We start from the raw sequence: 27,640 nt of genomic DNA on the forward strand, positions 1-27,640 counted from the left end.
TGGAGAGTGGCTTGGCCAGCTCATCTGCCAGCTCTCTCAGCACCCTAGGATGGATCCCATCTGGTCCCATGGACTTGTGGGGATCCAAGCGGCTGAGGAGAGCTCCGATCACTTGCTCGTGGAACACAGGAAAACTGTGCAGCTCCCTGGCTCCTTCTGCCAGCTCTGCAGGCCAGCTCTCTGGAATACATTCTGTCCTGCTAGTAAAAATTGAGGCAAAGAAGGTGTTAAGTACCTCTGCCTTTTCCTCATCCTGTGATACAACATTTCCCTCCATGTCAACCAAGGAGTGGAGGTTGTCCCTGCCCTTCCTCTTGCTATTAATATATTTATAGAAGGACTTTTTGTTGTCCTTCACAGCAGAGGCCAGTCTAAGCTCTAAATGTGCTTTTGCCTCCCTAATTTTCTTCCTACAAGACCTAGCAACATCCTTAAACATTCCATGGGTTGCCTCACCTTTCTTCCAAAGATGATACACCCTCTTTTCTTCCCTTAGTTCTTTTAGAAGTTCATTGCCTATCCAGGCTGGCCATCTGCCGTCTGCCCTCCGGAAGTCCAGAGTGGAGGTCTTCTTGCTGCCCCTCTTAGCTTGACTGAATACTGAAAATTCAATTATCTCGTGGTCGCTGGCCCCTAAACAGCCTCCGACCACCACATCACCCACCAGCCCTTCCCTGCTGCTGAAGAGGAGGTCAAGCATAGCCTTGCCCCTGGTAGGCTCACGCAGCACCTGGGATAAGAAGCTGTCCTCCATGCAGTCTAAGAACCTCCTAGACTGCCTCCTCTCTGCTGTGTTGAGATCCCAGCAGGTATCAGGCAGGTTGAAGTCGCCCATGAGAACAAGGTCAGGCGATCCCGAGACAGCCTATAGAATGCTTCATCAACATCTTCCTCCTGTTTGGGTGGTCTATAACAGACTCCAACCAGGATGTCTGTCCTGCTGATCTTCCCTCTAATTCTTACCCATAAGCACTCAACCCGATCGTCCCTAATCTCCAGCTCAATGGCATCTAGTGCCTCCCTGATGTACAGGGCCACCCCTCCACCCCTTCTTCCTTGCCTGTCTCTCCTGAAGAGCCTGTAGCCATCAATTGCAGTGCTCCAGTCATGTGAGTCGTCCCACCACGTCTCTGTGATGGCAACTACATCATAACTTTCCTGCTGCGACAAGGCTTCCATCCCAAAGCCGGACCTGATGTATGGGTTTATTTGTCCCAGGATGCAGGATTTGGTATCTCCCTTTGCTGAGTTTATTGAGTTTGTTGTCAGCCTGTTTCTCTACCCTGTCAAAGTGTCTCTGAATGGCAGCAAATTCATCAACTGTATCAGTCACTCCTCCCAGTTCAGTATTGTGAGCACACTTGTTGAGAGGGCACTCTGCCCCATGAGCCAGGTCATTAAGTTGTTAAAAAATACTATCCCCACTGTCAAGGTCTATGGTGGATGGCTAGTTACTGGCCTCCAGGTAGACTTTTTACTGCTGATTGCAATCCTGTGAACCTGGCATAGGAGCTAGCTTTTGTCCTTCTCACTATCCACCTTCCTAACCTGTACTACATCAGTTTGCCTGGAGGGATGCTGTAGGAGATCATGTTAAAAGCTTCCTTGCGAGCTGAAAGTGCATTACATATATATGTAGCCTATCTATCTTTGGCCAGTATGCTAAAATGAAATAGAAAATAAGGAGACTTTGAAATACCACATCTGCTAAATGTAGTTGGAACTCCTTAAAGAATTGCTTCCATCTGATCAAACATATGGAACTGTAAAATATTCTCCTGATATGGAAATGTAAATATGTTTCTAAAATAATTTAAGTGGTATGTGATAGACAGTATCAAGGATATTACTGCCACTTTTAGTCCATCAGGCTCTCCTAAGAAACTTGGCAGTTTAAATGTGACAGGAGTTTCGCAGACAGAAATAAGAACTCCTCACTGGCTCCAGTCTCCATGGAAACTGTACAATAACTCTTGAAACTGTCTTTGAAACACGGAGTAATGATTAAACTGATGCCTGATGCAGTGTATGACTTGCACAAATTCTAGAGAGCACCTGATTCATGTATAGGTTTTACAGTGAACTCTGTATTGCTCTAATCTGAAGTAAAATTTTGGCTTTTAACATCCTTATGAATGGGAAAAGGTCATGATGTTGGTTAATCTGCCCAATATTATGTGACCTCACTGTGTAGTACACTCCAGGTGGATTCATTTTTCCAGCTACCCAAACAAAATTGTCATGTGGGTCGTGTCCACAATATTGTGTAATTACCACTCTTTAGCTGGGCATCCTTATACTTTTCAGATTGCTTGCACATTGGAATCTGTGTCCAGCAGGAGCAGGAAGGTGATTGTACCCCTGTACTTGGTACTGGTGAGGCCACATCCTGAGTATTGTTCAGTTTTGGGCACTTCAATACAAGAGAGATGCTGAGGTGCTGGAGTGTGTGCAGAGGAAGGCAATGAAGCTAGTGAAGGGCCTGGAGAATAAATTGTATGAAGAAGCTGGGGCTGTTAAATTTGAAGAGGAGGAGGCTGAGGTGAGACTCTCTACAACTACCTGAGAAGACATTGTGGAGAGGGTGTGTGATGAAGAGGGTATTAAATTTATTAATATAAAATATGAATTATGAAAAATATTATTTTTATTATCAAATTATTAATAACCGATGAATCACTAACTTATATACATGTTCTAGTGCACGTTCGTGAAATACATTCCATAAATGGCTTAGTGTTATGATTAGAACGTAATTAAACTATCTACAGACTATGTCTATATTCATATAAAGAAGGGTGCAGTTCTGCTGCTTGGCCACTAGATGGCGACTCAGCGGGACACGGGTGGCTTCTGGCTATATACAGCAATATTATAATCTTTCTGTGCGTCAGGGATTACTCTGCTAGACGTGGATACTTTGAACTGAGTGCTAGTGGATGGAAAGCACGTGGAAGATACTCTGTAGCTGTTGTTTGTAGCAAGGTGGAGGTCCGGCAGACTGCTGTCGCTGGACTGGTTCCTAGTCGAGTTGGACAGTGGCGTTGGGTTACTGTCTCATCTCTCTGCAGCAGTGGAGAGGGAATAATGGAACCTGGGCTTAGCTTGGAAGCAGGTTCCCTTCAGGACTCAGTCGATTCCCTCCAGACAACAGGGATCGGTCCTGGTCAGGGTCAGCCCATGGGGTTGGCCCTCGGAGTCGGCTCGCACAACAGGGCAGTAGGCAGGCATGGAGGTTTCTGGTCGGACACGACAGCAGACCAAGGCTACGGTGAATCTTGGGGCTGATGTAAACGGCCTCAAGGAGAGAATGTGGCTGCATCAAGCTGCAGATTCTCGTTTACTGAGCTTAAAGGAATAGTGGAACGCTCAGAGTGGTCCTGGGTTTGGTGCAGTATAGGCACGAATGGTGCTTTAGTCTTCCCTGAGGTTTACAGGGCTCAGAGCGGCACACGTGGCGGCTCCTCTCCTGCTACGGCGGGGCTAGGCATATGTGGAGTCGGTCTTGATCAAGTCCATTCTCCCTGGCAACTGGGCAGATCTTACCCTCGGGGCTGGTTCAGTCCTCCGGTGGCACGGTGGGCTCTCCCAGTTGGTACGGCTGGCTGTGACAACGCTGGGCTTCTCAGGCTCAGTGAAGGTCCTCCCTCTGGAGATAATCCTCACGATTGCTTCTCACAATCCAGAGGCTTTCAGTATGCGTGCATGTATGACAGAAGCTAACAATAAGCTCAGTGGCAGAGGCTATGGCTTGAGAGTTGTTCTCTCGAGCAAGTACAGAGACAAAGTGAAAGAGGAGGCAACTTGTTTACCAACTGGGGTGATACTTATAGATTCCTCGAGGCTGGGTTTGACCAATGGGCACTCTCATAAACAACTGGCTTCAGCCTATAGAAAGTGTGAAGCCAGAATTATGTCTATACTTGGTATTTGCACGAGCACTGCATGCGCTGGGTGCGTGCTGGCCTGGCTAATGCCTTGGCTTTTGTCTTCCTCCTGAAGGAGGGGGAACTTGTCCACATGCTGGGACAAGATTCAATATCTGGGCATAAGGTGCCTTCACCACAGGATGGTGCTGGTCTATTCTGACAGGTAATTAGTGGCAGAACAAGAATGGCCTCAAACTGCAACAGTGTCAAACTGCAAATTGGTGTCATCAGCAAACTTGCTGGGGGTGCACTTGATCCCACTGTTCATGTCACTGACAAAGACGTTAAACAGCACTGGTCTTAGAACCAATCCCTCAGGGACTCCACTCTTCACAGGTCTCCATTTGGACATTGAGCCATTAATCACAACTCTTTGAGAGTGGCCATCTAGCTTCCTTACCCATTGAATGGTCCATCCATCAACTCCATAGCCTTCCAATTTAGAGACCAGGGTGTTGTGTGGGACAGTGCTGAACACTTTGCACAACTCCAGGAAGATGATGTCAGTTCTTCTCTTCCCTTATTCATTGATGCTGTGACCCTATCCTAGAAAGCCACAAAATCTGTCAGACAGGATTTGCCCTTGGTGAAGCGATGTTGGTTGCCACCAATCGCCTGCTTATTTTCCATGTGCCCTAGCAGAGTCTTCAGGATGATATTCTCCATTATCTTGCTGGGCACTAAGTCTGATTGGCTTGCAGTTTCCTGAGTCTTCCTTATCTCCCATTTTGAAAATGGAGGCTGTGTTTCCACTTTTCTGGACAGTTGGGACTTCACCAGACAGCCATGACTGATATCATGGAAAGTGGCTTTGCAACTTCATCTGCCAGTTCCCTCAAGACCTGTGTATGGCCTCACGGACTTGTGCAACTTCAGTTTCATTAGATGGTCTTTAACCCAGCCCTCTCTTGCAGTGGGCTTCATTGTCTTTGTCCTTGCCTTCTGCAGCTTGAATGGTGTTATTAGAGCCCTTACTCTAGAAGACCAAGGCAAAAAAGTCATTGAGTACCTCAGCCTTCTCTATATCCTGTGTGACCAGGTCCCCATTTCCTTCCAGAGAGGGCCCACATTTTCCCTCTTCTTGCTTGTCATTGATACAAAAACTTCTCCTGTTTTCCTTGATGTCCCTAGCCAGATTTAATTCTGTCTGGGCCTTGGCTTTCCTAACCTGATCCCTGGCTGCTTTGACAACTTCTTTGTATTCCTCTCAGGTTACCTGTCTGTGTTTCCACCCTCTGCAGACTTTCTTTTTGCAGCTAATAGTGTCCAGGAGTTCTCTGTTCATCCATGCATGCCTCTTGCCATTCTTGCCCACATTCCTTTTTGCTGGGATGCATTGTTCCTGGGCTCACAGGAGGTGATCCTTGAATACTAATCAGCTTTCTTGGACCCTTCTTCCCTCCAGGGCTTTATCCCACACTGCCCTGCTAAGCAGGTCCTTGAAAAGTTCAAATTCTGCTCTCCTGAAGTCCAGGATATTAAGTATATTATGCCCCCTCCTTGTTGTCGTAAGGATCATGAATTCAACCATTTCATGGTCACTGTGGTTAAGGTTGCTCTTTAGCTTCACATTGCCCAACAGCCCCTCATTGACGAGAACAAAGTCTAGCCCCAGGGAGACCAGGTCTCTCAAAGCAAGTCCTGTGGTATAAGTAACCAAAGTCCTGGCTGTGGCAACGCTCCCATAACCATTCATTGATTTGTCCCATTTCAACTGCCCCTTTTGTGTCCCTTTCACTGGGAGGATCGATGAAAAGTCTGCCTGTGCTCTGGAGTCTTCAGATTACTCTTGGCTGTATCACTGTATTACATGAAATAACAGTGTTGTTGGGGTAGTAGTCAGTGAGATCCTTGATAGGATATCAAAACTGCATCTAGAATCTTATCTAAACAGAATTAGAAAGACATTCTAGCTAAAGGAATTTCAGCATTTAACATCAACTTACACCATCTTTCAGCTAATGTGCTCGATTCATTGAGTTCATCATTCACAACCCACGTCAATACATTAGTCACAAGGTCACAGGATGTTAGGAGCTGGAAGGAACCTCTGGACATCATTCAGTCCAGCCATCCTGCCAGAGCAGGACTGTAAAAGCTAGTGCAGGTCACACAGGAATGCATCCAGATGGGTCTTGGAAGTCTCCAGAGAAAGAGACTCCACAACCTTTCTGGGGAGCCTGTTCCAGTGCTCTGTGACCTTCAGAGCGAAGAAGTTCCTCCTCTTGTTGAGGTGGAACTTCCTGTGCTGTAGTTTACATGCATTTCCCCTTGTCCTATCACAGGGTGCAACTGAGAAGAGCCTGTTCCTACCCTCTTGACGCCCAGCCCACAGATATCTATAAACATTTATTAAATCTCTTCTCAGTCTTCTCCAGACTAAAAAGCACTAGGTCTCCCAGCCTTTCCTTTTTCTTTCAGACATAAGCTGGACATGCAGTGAGTGATTCAATAAACTGTTTTTTCTGAGTCTCAGGTAGAAGGTGCAGCCTTCCTTAGCAACAAAGGAACAATCCAAACACTTTTCCCAGAACCATTCAGTATTTCACATAAGTATTTTTTATTTAGCAGAATTTTTTGAAATTGTAGAATCAATAAGGTTGGAAGAGACCGAAGAGATCATCAAGTCCAACCTATCACCCAAAACCTCATGACTAAACCATGGCTCTAAGTGCCATGTCCAATGCTCTTTTGAACACCTCCAGGGATGGTGACTCCACCACCTCCGTGGGCAGCCCATTCCAATGGCAAATAACTCTTCCTGTGAAGAACCTTCTCCTCAGCTCGAGCCTAAACCTCCCCTGATGCAGCTTGAGACTGTGTCCTCTTGTTCTGGTGCTGATTGCCTGGGAGAAGAGACCAACTCCCTCCTGGCTAGAACCACCCTTCAGGTAGTTGTAGAGAGCAAGAAGGCCTCCCCTGAGCCTCCTCTTCTCCAGGCTAAACAATCCCAGCTCCCTCAGCCCTTCCTCATAGGGCTTGTGCTCGAGGCCTCTCCCCAGCCTTGTTGCCCTTCTCTGGACACGTTCAAGTGTCTCAACGTCTTTCCTAAACTGAGGGGCTCAGAACTGGACACAGTACTCAAGGTATGGCCTAACCAGTGCAGAGTATGGGGGCACAATGACTTCCCTTCTCCTGCTGGCTGCACTATTCCTGATGCAGGCCAGGATGCCATTGACCTTCTTGGCCACCGGGGCACACTGCTGGCTTATGTTCACCCATATGTCAATCAGCACCCCCAGCTGTCTTTCTGTTTGGCAGCTCTCCAGCCACCTTGACCCCAGCCTGCAGCTCTGCATGGGGTTGTTGTGGCCAGTGTGCAGCAACCAGCACTTGGACTTGTTGAATGCCATCATGTTGGACTCTGCCCATCTGTCCAGCTGGTCAAGGTCCCTCTGCAGAGCTCTCCTACCCTCTAACAGATCAACATCTGCTCCCAGCTTGGTGTCATCTGCAAATTTACTGATGACTGACTCAGTTCCCTCATCCAGATCATAATAAAGATATTGAACAGGATGGGGCCCAGAAATGATCCCTGGGGACACCACTGGTGACTGGCCACCAGCTGGATGTGGCACCATTCACCACCACTCTCTGGGCTCAGCCCTCCAGCCAGTTCCTAACCCAGCACAGTGTGCTGCTGTCCAAGCCATGGGCTGACAGCTTGGCCAGGAGTTTGCTGTGGGGGAAGGTGTCTACCTGCTGAGGTCCAGGTAGACCACATCCACAGCCTGCCCCACATCCACCAGACGGGTCACCTGATCATAGAAGGAGCTCAGGTTGGAGAGGCAGGACCTTCCTTTCCAGAACCCATGTTGTCTGGGCCTGATCCCTTGGCCATCCTTCAGGTGCGCTGTGATTGCACTCAAGATGATCTGCTCCATCACTTTCCCTGGCACTGAGGTCAGGCTGACAGGTCTGTAGTTTCCAGGTTCCTCCATCCGGCCCTTCTTGTGGATGGGGATCACATTGGCTAATATGTAGAAGAAGGTATATACTTGTTCATTGATGTGCATGTGTGACCGTTTGAGGCTGTGCCTTTAAGGAAGGGGAACACTGGCTAAATGTTTATAAAATATTTTGGTATTCTAAACTAATTTAATTGGCTAATTAAGGGGGGAGGTGATGGACCCAGGGGAGCTGGGACTTTCTCTCAGTCTTCCTTTATCCGCTCTCCCTTTTGGCTGGACTTCTTCTGGGCTTCTGGCCAACTAATAGATAAGAGATACTAACTCCTGTACAAGGCCTCTCTCTCTTTTTTCTCCCCTGCTAACCACCCTTGTCTCTTTTTCTACCTCTTTGGGGGGAGAAGGGAGGTAGGGGGGTGAAGGGGGAACAGAGGGAAGGCCCCTCTGTTGGGGGTCTTGTTTCTGGTTGAGTTCATTTGCTGAATATTCCTGTATATATTGTAAAATACCTGTGTTTGTGGTGTTACGTATAATCTGCTTCCTACATATGCTTGTAAATATATGTGTCTGCTTTTTCTCTGACTGAGTTTTAGCCGCGGTTTCTTTCTCAGGGGGGGAGGGAAAGCAGAGCCTTTCCTTTCAACCCACAACAGCATGGAAGTCTTGAAAGAATTTGACAAAACTGTAATGGGGCTTTATTGCTACAAGCTAGAAGAGTATTTTACTCAGGTGTCTCCTGACATGCTGTGGTTGCAGTGATGGCTGGAGATTTCTATTAGACATCATTAGCACTCTGTGGTAGTGACCTCTTCATTCATTCCTTTGTCATGCTGCAGAGACACTGACTTTTCTTATCAGGTTTTCTTCAGGCAGCCATGGCTCTTAGCATTTAAAAGTATTTTATTAGTAATGAAAAGTGATCAAGCAATGTAGGTTTGTCTGCAGTTGCCTCTATGTTACAAAGGACAAGTTGCTTCAAAGTTATTTGTAAAATAAATGTCATCGTCTTGCCCTGTGGAGCAACTGTGCAGCTAGCTGGGTTTTAGGAGCTGAAACAATTTCTGTATAAATGTTAAGGAAAGCTGTGTGCATAGAATTTATAAATACAGAGATTGGGGGGGAAGGGGGAGGCTGGGTTATTTTTGCTTTGTGTAGGCAAAAGTAAGCATCTAAACAGATTTGGAAGTTGAAAAATTATGATCTATTTTGTGTTAGAGTTGACATATGCAACATGTGGTTTGTTTCCTAGTAATAACTGATGCCCCTAATAGAGACTTTGTGCTTCAGGGTGCTAGTTACTGCCTAAGTGCATTGTAGAGCTGGCCACACAGTTTTTCCTTGGTCCTTTTTGATACTGTGTTTTGCCATTGCTATGAGATTGTTTCCATCAACAGAACTGCTGGCTTTAAGTAGAGGCCACTTTAAGCGTAGAAGTACAAAACAGTGGAAAGTTAAGAAGCTCAATACTGCTGATAAACACATGGTGGCCAGAGCACACACAGAGACCTGGTGGTCTATGTTGCCATATCACTGGGAAGAAGGGAGGGGCAATGCAGAGTCCTACAGTTTTGTTCTTCCACTTAGCACATGTAACACTGCTGACCAGAGGAGTTACACCAAAATTAATAAACATTTTGTGCAACTGGTAAAGGAATAACTGTTTGACAACCAGAAATGGTGGCTTGACCACTGTCCCACTCTGGTGGGTTGAAGTTTCCCCCCAGCATTAACTTTACCAGACCAACTCAGAAGCAAATGAAGCTGCATTTGGTGGTGAATGGTGCCACATCCAGCTGGTGGCCAGTCACCAGTGGCGTCCCCCAGGGATCAGTGCTGGGCCCCATCCTCTTTAACGTCTTCATTGATGATGTGGATAAGGGGATTGAGTCAGTCATCAGCAAATTTGCAGATGACACCAAGTTAGGAGCAGATGTTAGTCAGTTAGAGGGTAGAAAGGCTGTGCAGAGGGACCTCGACCAACTGGACAGATGGGCAGAGTCCAATGGGATGGCATTTAACAAGTCCAAGTGCCGGGTGCTGCACTTTGGCCACGGCAACCCCATGCAGAGCTACAGGATGGGGTCAGAGTGGCTGAAGAGCTGCCAAACAGAGAGGGACCTGGGGGTGCTGATTGACACCCGCCTAAACATGAGCCAGCAGTGTGCCCAGGTGGCCAAGAGGGCCAATGGCATCCTGGCCTGCATTAGGAATGGTGTGGCCAGCAGGAACAGGGAAGTCATTGTGCCCTTGTACTCTGCATTGGTTAGGCCACACCTTGAGTACCATGTCGGGTTCTGGGCCCCTCAGTTCTTAAACTGACATCGAGACACTTGAACGTGTCCAGAGAAGGGCAACGAGGCTGGGGAGAGGCCTTGAGCACAAGCCCTATGAGGAAGGGCTGAGGGAGCTAGGATTGTTTAGCCTGGAGAAGAGGAGGCTCAAGAGTGACCTCATTGCCCTCTACAACTACCTGAAAGGTGGTTGTAGACAGGAAGGGGTTGGTCTCTTCTCCCAGGCAACCAGCACCAGAACAAGGGGACACAGTCTCAAGCTGCGCCAGGGTAGGTTTAGACTCAAGGTGAGGAGAAAGTTCTTCACCTAGCGAGTCATTTGTCATTGGAATGGGCTGCCCAGGGAGGTGGTGGAGTCACCGTCCCTGGAGGTGTTCAAGAGGAGATTGGACGTGGCACTTGGTGCCATGGTCTAGTCATGAGGTCTGTGGAGACAGGTTGGACTCGATGATCCTTGGGGTCTCTTCCAACCTTGGTGATACTGTGATACTGTGATACTGTGATATTTACAAGCAATAACTCCACTCTACAATGGAATGCAATGAATATGTACAAAATACACAGTATTTACAATATTATACAGATATTTACAATTAGCAAACAACATGGAAACCCCCCTGGTCAGAGACCAGGGGAGCCGTTCCACTGTCCCCCCACCCCCACGACCCTGTTCCAAGAGAGAAAGAGGAGTGGAGAGAAAAGCAGTGGGTTAGACTTAACCAAGGCCAGCCAAAGCACATTATCTCTCCCAAGCAAAGCAAAACAGCCAGAAATCAGAAGAGAAGAATTGTTATGGTACAGCTCATCTTATTCTACATATTTATCCAATGAATTTGTTTAGAATAATCTTTTGTTTTCCTTTTTACACACAAAAGTGATTTATTTATATTTTTCTACTTTTCTGCTCTAAATCTGTTGCTAATTTTGAAGGCATAGCCTAAAACCACCACAAGCAGTTTTACCCCAGACGGTGATGTTGTTGATTAACTGAATGTGTTCTGGCTCTCCACCTTTCTCCAAAGCATCATGGATCACTGCATGACAGATGCTTGAGCTGTGTAGCCAGCCCATGGGCAATCTGTTAAAGGTGTACTGGGGACTCCTCTCCAGGTAAAGGCAAACTGAGGCCTGCATTTCTCTGCTATGGGAATAGAGAAGAAAGCATTAGCAATGTCTATGGTAGCATACCATTTGGCCTCTTTGGATTCCAGCTCATACTGGAGTTCCATCATGTCTGGTACTGCTGCACTCATAGGTGGAGTTACTTCATTCAGAGCATGGAAGTCTACTGTCAGACACCAGTCTCCATTTGGCTTTCGCACAGGCCACACTGGACTGTTGAAAGGTGAATGAGTTTTGCTGATGACTTTCTGACTCTCCGACTGACGAATCAGATTCTGAATGGGCACCAAAGAGTCACGGTTGGTTCTGTATTGTCTGTGATGCACAGTCTGAGAAGCAGCTGGCAACTTCACATCCTCTACCTCATGTTGTCCCACAACTGCAAATTCGTCAGAAAGCTCAGGTCTAATAGACAGCTTCAGTTTTCCTCCCATCAATTTCCACAGCTGCTATTCCAAAAGCCCATTTGTAACCCTTAGTGTCTTTGAAATGCCTTAGTCGCAGAAAATCAATTCCCAAAATACAAGGTGCATCAGGTCCTGTCACAACAGTATGCTTCTTCCACTGTTTACCGGATAAACTCATGTCAACTTGTATCTTAGTCAACTCTTGAGATCCACCAGTGACTCCCAGAATAGTTATAGGCTCTGATCCCTGGTAATTTGATGGCAATATGGTGCACTGAGCTCCTGTGTCAACCAAGACCCTGTACTTCTGAAATTTAGAAGTGCCAGGCCACTGGATGTACACATCCCAATAGATTCTGTTGTCTCCATTATCCCCCTCCTCCCCCTGGCAGGAGGCAGGGCACCCCTAATTATGGGGAATCCATCTGCATGTGCAGTTAGCACAGCGTCTGATGTTAGAGGTGGCATTGCTGTTGGAGTTATTAGAGTTCTGGGAACCTGAGGAAGTAACAGCCTTCTGGTATTGCTACCTCGGGCTCTGCCACTCTGCAGTTCCCTTAGTCTCCTGAAAAGATCAGAAGTTGGTTGACCATCCCATCTGTTCATGTTCTCACCAAACTGATCATGCAGAGTTATCCAAATACCCCCACATGATTGCCTCTGTTGTCTGTTTTGGTTTGACCTGTTTTGGAATGGCATCATGGAGGACATCTGTTTCTAACAGCTGAAACTTGTATCCATCTGGATGAAGAGGAATTGGAATTATCTCCCTGTGCCAATTTGGATATGGAGGTTTAAAGTTCCTCCTTCAGCTCTTTCATGCAATTCTTTATCTCACGAGACTGAGTTTCAGTGGCTGAAACCAAAGAACCATGTGTGAGACTATCCTCCAGATGTCTCATTTGGTCAGTGAAGTGACTAACAGTAGGAGGCGTTCCCCCATAATTTCTTGCCACAATTCTGCTTGCCAGAATAATAGCATAATTAGGAGGAGCAAGTTTGATGAGCTTTTTGGCAAGCTCTGTTCCCACAGGAATTTCATCAGGATTCAGAGTACCATGGTCTCCATCATCACTTCTCTCACAGCAAACACTCTCAAGCTCTTAATTCCCTAATCCATGGTGTTCCAAGCTGACATGCTGACTTGTCCCCCACTGCTAAAGCAGGAACCCCCCATATCATTGCACCTGCCTAGCCATGTCAGAATTGGCTCATTCTGTCCTCTAATGTAATCCTTTCTTACATGCCTAATTTCCTGCCTGGGAGTGTTAGCTGATTGTATATCATCTTCCTCTTCATCACCTTCATCCTCTTGAAGCTGCTGTCCCCATAATCCTGATGATACTCCCCATAGGACCTCTTTAAGTTCAGAAGCACCTCTGTTAGCTCCTGGTTTGCCAGAACCTATATCCTGTCCTGCATCTCCACTATCCATCGATGGTTTCAGTAATTCAGCTATATCTTTAAGGCAAACTTTCTCTCCATCTTCAGAAGGATCTTTCTAACAGAAGGCCCCTGACCAGGAGAGGGATCTTGCTGTTCTTGCTGTTCCTCTGTATCTGCCTTGTGCCTGCCCCTTTTATCCAAAGCTGCAATTTAACTGGAGCTGTGTTTGAATTTACAGCAGACTTTGCAGAAGCAGAAGGGGTTTGCAAGGAAACAGCATCAGCGGGTGGATTTTGGGACCCAGCAGCTGCTGCAGAGCTCACTTCCACTCCTGCTGATGCAGGCAGAAGAGGCTTTGCGTTGTTTAATGGCTGCTGGTGAAGCCGCAGCTGCCATCTTAGCTGCTGGCGCCGCCAATGTGGCTGCCTTATTAGGTACGGGCGCTGCTGTTGTCAGCTGTTTCTGCCCCCCTGCTGGCTGAACGCCAGAGCTGCTGCCAATCTCAGAGATGTGAATGCTTTACATTAACTCTTGCCTGCCTGTTTCCCCCGTTTCTCCTGTTTCTGTGTCTTCCTTGTCACTAGTAATTTCTACATTCAAGTTAGAACTAGCCCTACAATGTCTACGTCTGCTATGTCTAAAAATAGAACACCTATTCACTGCACGTCTCTCTGAGTACAGTACCATCAAAAAGAACACAACTATTATCACCAATAGCAGATTCACACATAGCAAATAAACCATTTTGGGGTCCCAGCTGCTCACATAACTCTCAGCTACAGGAATGCTGAATTCATATATCTCTGGAGGAATAATTACAGTCACATTATCAAATCTTTTAAGCCAAAGAAATTCCAAGCAGCGGTCATACAGCATTTTCAGCTTGTATTAAAACAAAAGGAACAGTTTATATGCCAAATATCTTCCTAGCTTATCAAACATTATGGCCATGCACCATCTATACAGAATCACCGTCAGAACAGAATATATCAAATGCCACAAAACCAAAAACAGCTTCATTGTGCTTCCTTAATCTGAGCAGGAATTAGTGAATCAAGCAATTGCCCCATGGTGAATGGGTACCAATTATACAGTACTTACATTATTATTTGGGTATTTACAATTAGCAAACAACACAAAAAGCCCCCTGGTCAGAAACCAGGGAACCTGTTCCACTGTCCCCTGCCACCGCCCCTGTTCCAAGAGAGAAAGAGGAGTGGAGAGAAAAGCAGTGGGTTAGACTTAACCAAGGCCAGCCAAAGCACGTTTTCTCTCCTGAACAAAGAAAAACAGCCATAGATCAGAAGAGAAGAGAGAGAATTGTTATGGTACAGCTCATCTTATTCTACATATTTATCCAATGAATTTGTTTAGAATAATTTTTTTTTCCTTTTACACCCAAAAGTGATTTATTTATATTTTTCTACTTTTATGCTCTAAATCTGTTGCTAATTTTGAAGGCATAGCCTAAACCCACGACAACCATGCAGGAACACCACATACTATTATAGATAATAGTGTAGGTATAAATGTTACCACAATTTGATATCTCATTTGAAGGGACAGACTAACAGGTTTGTCCTTCTCCCTCCCTCCCTCATAGGAAAGCCTTTTTGGTAAGTTTTGCTACCTTGGCTACAACAAATGCTTCTCCAGAAAATCAAGCTTGTGATTGCAATTGTGTTTTGTAGCTATAAAGTTATTCTGTAGTGGTGCATTCATCACTAGCAATCTTAAAGATTATCTATAGACACTGAATATGAATAAACCTCCATGGAGGTTGTAACACCCCTTCCCTGGTGGTCTATAAGGCCAGCTTGGATGAGGCCTTGATCAACCTGGTCTTCAGCAATGTGTTCTCCATCTCTCACAGAAACCCTGCTGCTCACTCTCTAATGTGTTTTCCCTCTCCTTCTGACCAGCTTACTCGTTCTAGGCCCTTCTTTCTCAGTCTTAAGCACATTTCCTCCCTGATGTACTTTGTCTCTCACACATGCTTTGCCTTTCTCTTGGTTTCCACAGCTCATATGTACTTGTATTTGCATTCCAGCATGTTTCTTTTCTATTTTCTATTTATTCTCTATTCCCCACTTTCCCTTTCCTCCCTGTCTCCCTATTACTTTGTCACACTTTCTCTATGCATTTATCTTTCTTTTCCTAACCCCCAGTCAAACCCTTTTATTTCTTTTCCCTTCTTGCCTGCTTTTCCAGCTTCTAACCATTTTCTCTAGTCCTGTTGCTTGTCATCAAGGAGAAGAGGCTGGCCCCCTTCTTTCTCCAGCCTCCCTTCAGGTAGATGTAGAGAGTGATGAGGTCTCCCTTCCCCCTCCTCTTCCCCAGACTGAACAACCCCAGCTCCTTCAGATGTTCTTTGTAGGTCATGTGCTCCAGGCCCTTCACAAGCCTCATTGTCCTTCTCTGGACACATTCCAGCACCTCAATGTCTTTCCTTTAGCAAGGGGCCCAGAACTGAACGCAGTGCTTGAGGTGTGGCCTCACCAGTGCTGAGTACAGGGGGATGATCACCTCCCTGTTCCTTCAGGCCACTGTGTTTCTAATACAAGCCAGGATGCCATTGGTTTTCTTGGCCGCCTGGGCAGCTTTCCCTTTCTTTCTCTCATGTTTTGTCTTCTTCCCTACTCTGTTAAGGTTTCCTTCCCCTCTCTTAGAGGCTTTACTTGTGTCTCATGTATCTCTTCCTGTCTCTCTGGGACACTTCACACTTTCGCTGCTCCCGTGCATAGTTTTCCATACTCATGCACACTTTTCACTCATAGGTGGTTTTTGTTATTCTTGAAATTTCTCTCTTGCTCACTCTTTCCCTCTATTGTTCACTGTTTTAATCTTGTTTTCCTCTTTGCTTTCTTTTGTGTTTTTTTACCCCTGGTTCTTTAACTTTTTGAACTTCCTATCTGTATCAGGTGGGCATTCTGTCATGTGCTTTCTTCATTCATATTCTCATACTCTTCCATATGCTTTTCCCTTCCTGACATACTTTCCATTTCTTGTACTTTTCTTCCGATGCAGTTTCTTGAGTGTACTTTTCCTGTCTCTTTCACATGTTCTTACACTCTGCCTTATGTACTCTTTCCCCCTCTCTGGACATCCTGTAACAGTGCTCAAGCTTCCTTCAGTAAAAAAGTGTTTTCTGATACTCAGAGGGAACTTCCTATGCTGGTTTATGCCTGTTGCTTCTTGACGTGTCAATGAGTACCACAAGCCCAGCTCCATCCTCTTAACAGCGTCCCTTGAAGTATTTATATACTTGGATAAGATCCTCCACAAGCCTTCTCTAGGCTTCTCTAGGCTGAGAGAGACCTGGGGGTGCTGGTTGATGGTAGACTGAACATGAGCCTGCAGTGCGCCCAGGCAGCCAGGAGGGCCAGTGGCATCCTGGCCTGCATCAGGAACAGTGTGGCCAGCAGGAGCAGGGAGGTCATTCTGCCCCTGTACACTGCACTGGTTAGGCCGCACCTCAGGTACTGTGTCCAGTTCTGGGCCCCTCAGTTTAGGAAGGATGTTGACTTGCTGGAGCGTGTCCAGAAAAGGTCAACAAGGTTGGTGAGGGGCTTGGAGCACAAGCCCTATGAGGAGAGACTGAGGGAGCTGGGGTTGCTTAGTCTGGAGAAGAGGAGACTCAGGGGTGACCTTATTGCTCTCTACAACTACCTGAAGGGGGGTTGTAGACAGGCAGAGGTTGGTCTCTTCTCCCAGGCAACCAGTACCAGAACAAGAGGACACAGTCTCAGGCTGCATCAGGGGAGGTTTAGGCTGGAGGTTAGGAGGAAGTTTTACACAGAGAGAGTGATTGCCCACTGGAATGGGCTGCCTGAGGAGGTGGTGGGGTCGCCGACGCTGGGGGTGTTCAGGGCGAGGCTTGACAGGATGCTTGGTTGTATGGTTTAGTTGATTAGGTGGTGTCGGATGATAGGTTGGACATGATGATCTCGAAGGTCTCTTCCAGCCTGGTTAATTCTATTCTATTCTATTCTATTCTCTCTCAACGTTTCATCACAGGAGAGATGCTCCAGTCTGTCATCTTAATGGCCTTTCACAGGACTCTTTCCAGTACCTTCATATATCCCTTGTACTGGAGATCCCAGAACTGGACCTAGAACTCCAAGTCTGGCCTGAACCAGTGCTGTACAGAGGGCAAGGATCTCTTGACTTGCTGGCAACTCTCCTTCTAATGCAGCCCAGGATACCAATGGCCTCTGCTGCAATGGCACATTGCTGACTCATGACAACTTGATATCCACCTGATCATTTTCTGCAAAGTTGCTTTCCAGCTGGTGCCTAGCATGTACTGGTGCATGAGGTTGTTCCTGCAGAAGTTTGCTCTTCCCTTTGTTGAACTTTCTGAGGTTCCTGTTGGCTTATTTTTCCAACCTGCTGGGCTCCCTCTGAATGGCCACATGGCCTCCTGGTGTATCAGCCTCTCCTCCTGTTTTCTATTGACCTTGGAAGAGGTGAACCTCAAATATCAGCCAGTTTTCTTGGACCTTTCTTCCCCCTAAGGTCTTTTCCCTTAGTATTTTCAAGCAGATCCTTGGAGAGGCCAAAATTTGTTTTCCTGAAGTCAAGGATTGTGAGCTTGCTTTTTTTCTTCTCCTTACTTCTCAGGAGTCACCATCTCATGGACACTGCAGCCAAGGATGCCATTGAATTTCACAACCCAAATGAGTCCTTCCGTGTTTGTGCATATGAGGTGCACCATTACACCTCTTCTCATAGGCTTCTTTGTCATTTGGGTTAGGAGGCTGTCACTGATGCTCTCCAGGAACCTCCTGGATTTCTTATGCTCTTCTGTGCATTGTCCCTCCAACACATGTTGGGATGGTTGAAGTACAACATGAGGACTACAGCCTGCCAACAATGAGGCTACTTGTCTACTTGTTCTTTTGGTCAGGTAGCCTCTAGCAGACACCTGTACAGATCTGCTCTTTAATCCTTCCCTATAAGCACCTTCAAAAGCACACCGAGATCCTCCTCAGCTTTGAAGACAGTGAACCTGTTACATGTTGAAAGCATTCAGGTGGAGCAAGAGCCTTCCTTTGGGTTCCAGAAGTCTTTCAGCCTTGGCTTCCACAGAGTTTTCATTTACAGTTCTGCTAAAGATAGACTTTTCCTGTGCCTGCACTGCAGCTGGAGTTCAGGGCCCTTGAAGAGTATATGAGAAGATCATGACTCTCTCATCCTCCCTGATGCTGCAAAGTGGTGCTCACTTCATCTCATAGCTCCTCCACTGGGTGGCACAGCTCTTCAACAACAACCAATCTGCTTCAGGAAAGAAAACCATCTCAGCAAACCTTAGGAAGAGGCCCTGTGCAGTGCTAGGAGCTTCTGGAGAATATGTTCTGGTGAATCACTACCGTATTGAGAATGTCTAGGCTAGGTGGAACTGAGGTGAGGATCTGTTCATTATGCCATTTTGCACAAACTGCTGTGGCTCTTAGCAATGCTCTAGGCCTGTCAGCTATACAGGCATTTGGCAGCAGCTGTGACATTTCCTCTCCTTCTGCACCCATCTCTCCTGTTCACTCCCTATCAGTCTTTACCTATGCTTGCTCTTTTCCTTTCCTTCTTGCTTGCTGTCTTACCTTTGCTTTTCTTTCCCTCTCCATGACTCATTTCCCTCTCATTCTTTTCTATCTGCTCTTTTTTTATCTCTCAATTGCATTCTGGATTTCTTTGCTCCTGCTTCTATTTCTGCTTCTGTTACTGCTCTGCCCACTGTGCTCTCTTTCTTTAATTTCTTTCTTTCTCTGCTTTCCTGCCTCTTCCCCTCTTTTGCCTTATTCTGTGCTCCCTTCTTTCTCAGGATCTGTCTTCTCCTCTCTCTCTGTCTCACCTGCCTAGCATCTCTTTATGTCCCTTGTACATGCAGTTTCACAGATTCACATATTGAATCAGATTGGAAGGAACCCTCAAAGGTCATCTTGTCTAACCTCCCTGCAGTGAGCAGGGACACCTCCAACTAGATCAGTCTGTCCACACTGAGTCTGATCTTGAATATCTCCAGGGATGGGATTTCAACTATATCCCTGGGCAACTTGTTCAGTATTTTACCACTCTCATTGTAAAAAACTTCCTCCCTGATGTCCAATTTAAACCTATCCTGCTCTGGTTCCAAATCATCGCCCCTAGTCTTTCACTACAGGCTTTTCTAAACAGTCCTTCCCCAGCCTTCCTGTGGGCCCCCATCAGATACTGAAATGTAGCTATGTGGTCATGAGCCTTAGTTTTTCCAAACTGAGCAACCTGAGTTCTTTCAGCCTGTACTCCTCTGTTCTGTGGCCAGCATAACTAACTGCTTGGTTCTGGTAGCTGAGCATAGGACTGTACATGGAATGATGTCCTTCTGCATTTATCCAGGATGTTCCTGTCTTCTTTCCCCTTTTCTTCAAGTGCACAAGTTCTCAAATATGTATGTTATTGAGCTGGCAGAATTAGTTTGAGGAAGAAACTGTTATTATAGTTAAGTCCCCAGTTTAAAAATAGTAACTGTTAAAAAAACACCAAAAACACCAAGAAAGAATTGAGTCTGCCCTCAGTGCAGAAGAACGAGCATTGCTTCACAAAACCATGGAACAGCCCAAGTTGGAAGAAGCCTTAAAAGATCATCTGATCCAACCTTTCATGAGAAAAGAAGCCTTGGAAAGGTCATCTAGCATCCTATCCAGTTGAATCTTGGAAATCCTCCAGTTGTGGGGACTCTACTACATCCCTAGAGAGGTTATTTCAGTGATACTCTCATAAAACCTCTCCCAGTGCAACTTGTACCAGTTGCATGTGGTACCTGGTGAAGAGAGCACCTCTGCTCTTTCTAGCTGCCCTTTAAGCCTCGGAATACTGTGATGAGGTCTCCATGAGCTTTCTCCAGGGAGAAGAGACCTAACTCTTATCATCTGACTTTGCAGGGCAGGTTGTTCACTCCATTGATCATCTCCATCCCTCCTTTGGAACCTCTCCAGTCGGTACATGTCAGTTCTGAAATGTGGGGACCAGAGCATAGTACTCCAGGTGTGGCCTGACAAGCACTGAGTAGACTGGGATGATCACATCTTGGTCTTTGCTAGTAATACCACTGTGGATGCATCCCAGGACCTGATTTACCTTCCTTGCTGCAGCAACCCTCTGCCAACTTGTGTTCAGCTTGCTGTCCACCAGCACACTCAGGCCTTTTTCAGCAAGGCAGTTCCTCAGACATGCAGACCCTTGCCTGTACTGAGCCCTCTGTTTTTTCTGTCCCAGGTGTAGGACTTTGCCCTTGTTTTTGTTAAACTTCATACTGTTCTTGCTAGCCTGCTATTCCAGCCTGGCAACTTACTCTCTGTAAGGTGGGTCCAGCCATTTTGGCTGGAGAGCTGATTGGGACCAGCACTGGGACCGGTGTGCTTGAGCTGAGATCTTTCTCTTTTGGTTTCTTTTCGGGGCTTTGCGGGCCGGAAGGACCCCTGGCAGAGGGCGAGGTCCGGCAGGGTCGTGCTCTCACGTGCCTGCTGGGGATCCTGACCTCAGCCGCGGGAGTTTTAAACCCCGGCGGGGCTGAGCGCGTGAGGCCGTTGTGGCCGGAGAGCCTTGCTGCCCGACTTCACGTGCCGGGGCAGCTGACAGAGGACAGAAGCCTCTGTGGTAGCTCAGAGGTATTGGATGTGGCACTTAGTGTCATGGTTTAGTAGTCATGAGGTCTTGGGTGACAGGTTGGACTTGATGATCTTTGAGGTCTCTTCCAACCTTATTGATTCTATGATTCTTTCTGATGTGTCCAGCTCACCACCTAGTTTAGTGTCATCAGTAGGGTATTTTAAAATTCTTTGTGGAACTATTTGCAGGGCTGATTTTCAAACTGCGAAACTTTTGCCACTGTCTGCCAAGTATTCTGTATGACTGGGAGATGTGCTTTGACAGGAAAAGAGTGTTTTTCCTTTTGTGTTTTTGGCATTGTAATTTTTTCATTCTACAAACCTTAACAGAATGTTAGAGATGGATGGAGAGTTGGTAGATTTGCTGATGAAATCTTGGCAGCTAGGATTCAGGAGATCCAAAGAAGCAGGAAGTCTACTAATAGCACAATTTCTTGGCCATGTATTAAATATTAAGTTAAAATAAAGAGTACATACTGTTGTAAGCCAGACTGTACTTAATGTTTGCAGTCTCAATATGGCATGTTGGGTGATGTGAAACCGTAAATGTTCTTTGATTCAGAAGTGTCTAAAGGCATTGTTTTTCTGGAATTATCAACCTTTAGCATCAATACATCATGAAGTTTGGATATGTTTTGTCATCTTTAACACATTTAGATATTTTATTCAAGTCCCCAGGAAGATAACTTGCTAAATGAACCCGGTATCAGAACCTGAGTACTTCTCTTTTTTTTCACTCATGCTTTATGCAGAAGCCTTAATACTGGGATAGGGTATGGAGTTAGTGTGTAATGTTTACATCCTTCTATATTTTTCTTCTTTAAATAAGAAAAAGTGTTAGATGCTGGAGAGGCATCTCTATATGGAGTAGTTACAGGTTGCTACTTTAGATTTGTCCTTCAATCTTCTGTTTTCACTGAAGCGGCATTGAAAGGCTGCAAGCATTAGTGGCTGATCCAGCTCAGAAATGGTAGGATACAGGAGTGACATCACAGAATCACATAATGTTAAGGGCTGGAAGGGACCTCAAAAGAGCATCCAGTCCAACCCCTACTGCCAGAGCAGGATCACCTAGACTAGGTCACACAGGAACACATCCAGGTGGGTTTTTAAAGTCTTCAAAGGAGGCTCCACAACCTCTCTGGGCAGCCTGTTTGAGCGTTCTGTCACCCTCACACTGAAAAAGTTACTCCTTATGTTCATGTGAGACCTCCTCTGCTCCAGCCTGCACTCTTTGCCCTTTGTCCTGTCATTGGACATCACTGAGCTGAGCCTGGCTCCATCCTCCTGACGCTTGCCCTTCACATGTTTAAAACATTGATGTGGTCACCCCTCAGTTTCCTCTTCTCCAAGCTTAAGAGACTCATCTCCCTCAGTGTTCCCTCATAAGGAAGATGTGACACTCTCTTCATCATCTTTGTGGCTCTGCACTGGACTCTTTCAAGCAATGCCCTGTCCTTCTTGAACTGAGGGGCCCAGAACTGGACACCATTTTTCAGGTGTGGCCTCAGCAGGGCAGAGCAGAGAGGAAGGAGAACCTCTCTTTACCTGATAGGCCCATCCTCTCTAAGCACAGGATGCCATTTGCTCTCTTGGCCACAAGGGCACATTGCTTGCTCGTGGTCATCCTCTCAGGTCCTTTTTCTCAGAGCTGCTCTCCAACAGATCAGTCCCAAGCATATACTGGTACACAGCATTCCACAAACTGCTTTCTGTGCTGTCATGGTGACTTCTGGAATAACTCAGGAATTAGCTGATCTAGCTGGGTTTCCTTGGTCACTTTATCAGCAGCAGCCCAATCCTTGGCATTTCTTGTGGCCTAGTGAAGCTCTGTATCCTGTGGTCACTCCATGTGTGTAGAAGTAAATTGAATTATCCTGCTACTGAACCCCACTAACAGTTTAACATTATGGATACAGTGTGTGGCAGTTGCTTTCTCTAAATAGCACTGCTGCATTATACTGTGAAACTGTCCAAGACTTCCCTCTGCAGGTAGATATCCATGTGTTGTTGAGAGACTAAGTGAGTGATGAGACCTTTTGGAAGTAAAGGCACTGTATAAGCAGAAAACAGTAGATTATTTTTACTGTGTTACAATGCAGAAAGAATCCTGCCATTTATGTATTTACTTGGGGATTCTTTGCTAGTGATACAGAATTTAAATGTTACTAGTAATGGTTACCGTGTCCCCCCTTTCCAGTATGAAATGTACCTAGTATTATGTCTACCTAATTCTTGAGCTAAAGAAGTGAACACACAGAGAATCAATTTAAGATGATTTTCCACCCAGTTTCACCATGATTTAAAAAGTAGCCATTTTTACAGTTTTTAACAGCATTGATGTACATTTAGGAGCGTTCTCACAGTAGTTGCTAAATGTATTGTTAGGTGAGCACAAACTAGGGAAAAAGACAGGAGCTGAAACTGCAGCTTAAAATACTGGGGTCCTGAAAGACCTGGATGTATAGGTTGATGGACGCTCTCTCTTGGCTCTTTTAGGATTCCCTTTTAAATCCCATCATTTGACTTAAACAAATGTGATAGCCACAACCACTGATAGCTTTTATCTAGCTGGTCTGGTTTTCTCTAGAAAATGGTTTTTAAATTTCCTGTTTGCCTGTCTCAAACATTTCTTTTGTTTGTTTAGATACTGGTTTTACTCACATGAGTATGAAAACAGCTAAAATGGAGTGAACTGCAGTTTGCTTAATTCTTGTCAGCAAAATCAGTTATTAAACACAAAGCTGGTTATTTACACAATCTCACTGAAGACTGAGATAGTTATGCAGAAGCTGGAAGTGGCCTAGTTCACTCCCAAGCCACAGTTTCCTTGCCAAAGCAATGAGGGAAATGTTTGGCTCTGTTTTCCTGAGCTGTTCTTCCTTACACTGAAAGCTTTGGGAACTTCGTCCTTGACTTCACTGGAAAACAGGACTGCATCCTAATTATTTTAATTTAAAGGATAATAAGTTTAGTGGTTTATGTAAAACACTGCACTATGTAGCTTACTTACTCATAAGTGACTAATTTACATCTCACATCAGTGGTAGTCATCTTAAATTTATATTGCTTGGAGCAAGATCAGAATTACAAACTGGGAGGAGCGGAACAGATTCTCAGATCAGGATTTCAGTGTAAATAACTTATGCTTTTTGCCAATGTGTTCTTTTGGGATCTGATGATATAAAATACTTTGAGAGGGAGAGGAAAATGTCCTGCTTATTATTCCAGTCCAATAGAATTATTCCTTCATTTTATTTTATTTTTCCTGAACAGGAAATCATCTGAATTTGGTGTGAATTAGTCTCTGCAGGTGTGGTTTGGGGAAACTGGACATGTGCCAACCAGAAGCATTGCTGCAAGTTGGCATCTCATGAGGTTATGGCCTTCAATTGTGCCAGGAGAGGATCAGATTTCATATTAGGAAATTTTTTCTTCACAAAAAGGACTATCAAGCATTGGAATAGGCTGCCCGGGGAAGTGGTGGAGTCGCTATCCCTGGAGACATTTAAAGGCCTCACGGCTGTGGTGCCTAGGGACATGGTTTAGCGGTAGTGGTTTAGCAGTAGCTGTGGGATTCCAGGCTATGGATGAGCAGTTAACATTGATGATCTCAAATGCCTCTTCCAACCTCAAAAATTCTGTGGTTCTATGGGAAGTGGAGAAAATCTTTTCACTTCCCTTTTCATCTGACTCCTGTCACCCACCAGAACACCCTAGTGTGGCAGATTGGGAATGCAAGGCATTTCTCGTGTAAGCCTAAGAATATGGTGTTCTCTAGAGAATGCTGAGTTAGCTAGCTTTGCAAAGTTTTCTAATAGCACAGTTTTATGCTGCTTTGTGCAGTGTGACTGGGTGTGGGCAGCAGTGTACTCCAGCAAGTTTATGTTCTTCACAAGAGGAGGAGACTCTATTGTACAGGCTAGGCACTTTGTAAAGAGTACTGAAGTCTTTCTTCCCTGCCTCTTATCATCCAGGTTGTGTGGAAGGCTAGCAAGATACAAAGCTGCCTTGGAAGTGTTTAATGGAGGCTTTAAGAATTAGAACAAAGTATATTAAATCATAGAATCATAGAATCAGTAAGGTTGGAAGAGACCTCAAAGATCATCAAGTCCAACCTGTCACCACAGACCTCATGACTACTAAACCATGGGACCAAGTGCTGCGTCCAGTCCCCTCTTGAACATCTCCAGGGATGGTGACTCCACCACCTCCCTGGGCAGCCCATTCCAATGGCTAGCAACTCTGTCTGTGAAGAACTTTCTCCTCGCCTTGAGCCTAAACTTCCCCTGGTGCAGCTTGAGACTGTGTCCCCTTGTTCTGGTCCTGGTTGCCTGGGAGAAGAGACCAACCCCCTCCTGGCTACAACCTCCCTTCAGGTAGTTGTAGACAGCAAGAAGGTCTTCCCTGAGCCTCCTCTTCTCCAGGCTAAACAATCCCAGCTCCCTCAGCCTCTCCTCATAGGGCTTGTGCTCAAGGCCTCTCACCAGCCTCGCTGCCCTTCTCTGGACACGTTCAAGTGTCTCGATGTCCTTCTTGAATTGAGAGGCCCAGAACTGGACACAGTACTCAAGGTGTGGCCTAACCAGTGCTGAGTACAGGGGCACAATGACTTCCTTCTAAGTGTAAGGTGGAATTACTGAGTGCCTTTAATTGCATTGACAGTTGCTGTGCTTACACTTAACATACATACACATTAAAGGATATATAAAGGTGAAAAGCATAAGCTTTATTGGTTGCATTGTCACACCAGTATTGTTTCTGTGGGTGTGTTATGAAATCATGCTAAACAGACATGCTGTGCCTTAGACAAGTGGTCAGTGTGGTGGGTGGAGAGCTGGCTGACAGGCCATACCCAGTGGTTGGTAATAAATAGCCCTTTCTCAGACTGGCAACCTGTCACTAGTGGGGTTCCCCAGGGATCAGTATTGGGCCCAATGCTGTTTAGTATCTTCATTAATCATTTGAATATTGGAATTAAGAGCATCCTGATGAAGTGTGCTGACAACATAAAAATAAGTGGGGAAGTTGACACCCCAGATGGGAGAGATCCTGACAGTCTGGTCAAGTGGGCAAGAAGGAACTGTATGAAGTTTAGTGAAGCCAAGCATAGGGTCTTGCAGCTGGGAACACATAACCCAGGAATGCAGCTCAGACGGGGAGCCACCTGGCCTGAGACCAGCACTGTGAAGAGGGACCTTGGGGGTCTTGGTGGACAAAAGGCTCAACATGAGTGAATAGTGTGCTGCAGTGGCAAAGAAACCAACAGGATGCTGAGTTGCATCAATGAGGGTGTCACAAGCAGGGATAAAGAAGTCATTCTTCCACTCTACTCAGTGCTGGTCAGGCCCCACCTCAAGTACTGTGTACAGTTTTGGTCCCTGTTATACAATAAGGAAGTGGACAGGCTGGAAAAGGTCCAGAGAAGGGCCACAAGAATGATGAGAGGACTGGAAGACCTGTCATGAAGGAAGGCTGAGTGAACTGTGTTTGTTCAGCCTTGAGAAGAGAAGGCTTAGGGGAGACCTCATAACCATGTACAAGTACATGAAGGGTGGCTGTCATGAGGAGGGAGACTTCCTTTTCACAAAGAGTCACCTGGTGAGACAAGGGTAATGGCCACAAGTTGCTACTGGGGAGATTCAGACTGGATGCCAGAATTTTTTGTTTCACCATTTGACCTATTAAACATTGGAACAAATTCCCAAGGGGGGTGGTGGATTCCCCTACATTAGACAGTTTCAAGGCCCAGCTTGACAGGGTGCTGAGCCATCTCATTTAGACTATATTCTCACCCTGAAAGGCTGGACTAGATGATCCTTGAGGTCCCTTCCAACCTGGTATTCTACAAATCTGTGAATAAAGAGCAGAGGAACTTGGATGTCTATTAAATCTGCCTGACAATGAACTCTTCTGTTTTTTGTTACCAGGAACTCAGCAGCAGTGGGTCATGGCTGTTTCTGCTACGCTCTGATGCGTTCCATTCCAGTTGCCGTCTACATTGTTTTGGTGACAGGTCTGCGCTACCACTTGTTCATCTGGAGTGTCTTCTCACCAAAAATACTTTATGAGGGAGTGCACGTGTTCATCACAGCTGCTGTCTGCCTGTTCTTCACAGCCATGGATCAGAACCATTCGCAGAAAGTGCAGGATTGAAAATCAGCGTGTGCATTGCAAGGTCCAGTGTGTCACAGGAATGGAAGAAGGAAAACAACAGCTTCAAATTGTTGTGCAGAATTTGAGCACTGACCTGCAGAATTTGAAGAGTGACCTTGTTTATTGTAATCAAGAACAGGATTTGAGGGGGGTGTTACATTTTAAAACAGAGTTTGCTTTAAAAATACTGAATTGAAGTAAACTCTTTTTTTTTTTTTTTTCCTGGATAACTTGTGTTATGTAGCTGTCATTACAGCACTCTCCAGGGCAATAGTACCAGATCTGAATTTTAGAAATGTACATACTATTATAAATACTGACCACTCCCTCCTGGGCACTGAAAATAACCCTTTGTGTCTACAATTTTTTTTACTTTCTTAGGCTAGAAATCCTAAAAATATTGCAGGATTTCTTGGTGCTGTTCACAGCTGTTTGGGGTTTTGTGTCTGTTTGTTTTGTTTCTGCTGTGTGCATTGAAATTAACATTGAATTATTGTACAAATGCCACTGGTAAGAGATTTTTGTGTTTGTTTGCATAGGCAGCATTTCTGTTTTTCGGTTTTAAGATGCGTGCAGTCATTACATGTAATGGGTTTCAGTCTGCACTTCAGGCAGTGGATAAGAAGAGCTAATGGGCTAAGAAAGTTTGGAGTCTTCGGTGGAGTCCATTCACTGATGAAATGTCATGTTTCTATTAATGTATAAATGTTAAATCAAGATGGTGGCAGCTGCGCTGAAAATGTGATCATGTTTTCCACACCAGGGTACAGAGTTATGAGCCATGAACAGGAAAAT

General features: G+C 45.7%; 1 protein-coding gene across 1 annotated transcript in view; it reads left to right on the forward strand.

The window, feature by feature from the left end:
- Nucleotides 1-27,053, forward strand: part of PIGG (phosphatidylinositol glycan anchor biosynthesis class G) — an 86,282-nt gene extending 59,229 nt beyond the window's left edge. The window contains exon 13 of the mRNA XM_054178291.1: nucleotides 26,620-27,053. Coding sequence (XP_054034266.1) covers nucleotides 26,620-26,845 — 226 coding nt within the window. The 3' untranslated portion in view covers nucleotides 26,846-27,053. The remainder of the gene's footprint in view (nucleotides 1-26,619) is intronic.
- Nucleotides 27,054-27,640: the final 587 nt, after the last annotated feature.

Source organism: Dryobates pubescens, chromosome Z, assembly GCF_014839835.1.
Source record: "Dryobates pubescens isolate bDryPub1 chromosome Z, bDryPub1.pri, whole genome shotgun sequence".
Taxonomy (NCBI): domain Eukaryota; kingdom Metazoa; phylum Chordata; class Aves; order Piciformes; family Picidae; genus Dryobates; species Dryobates pubescens.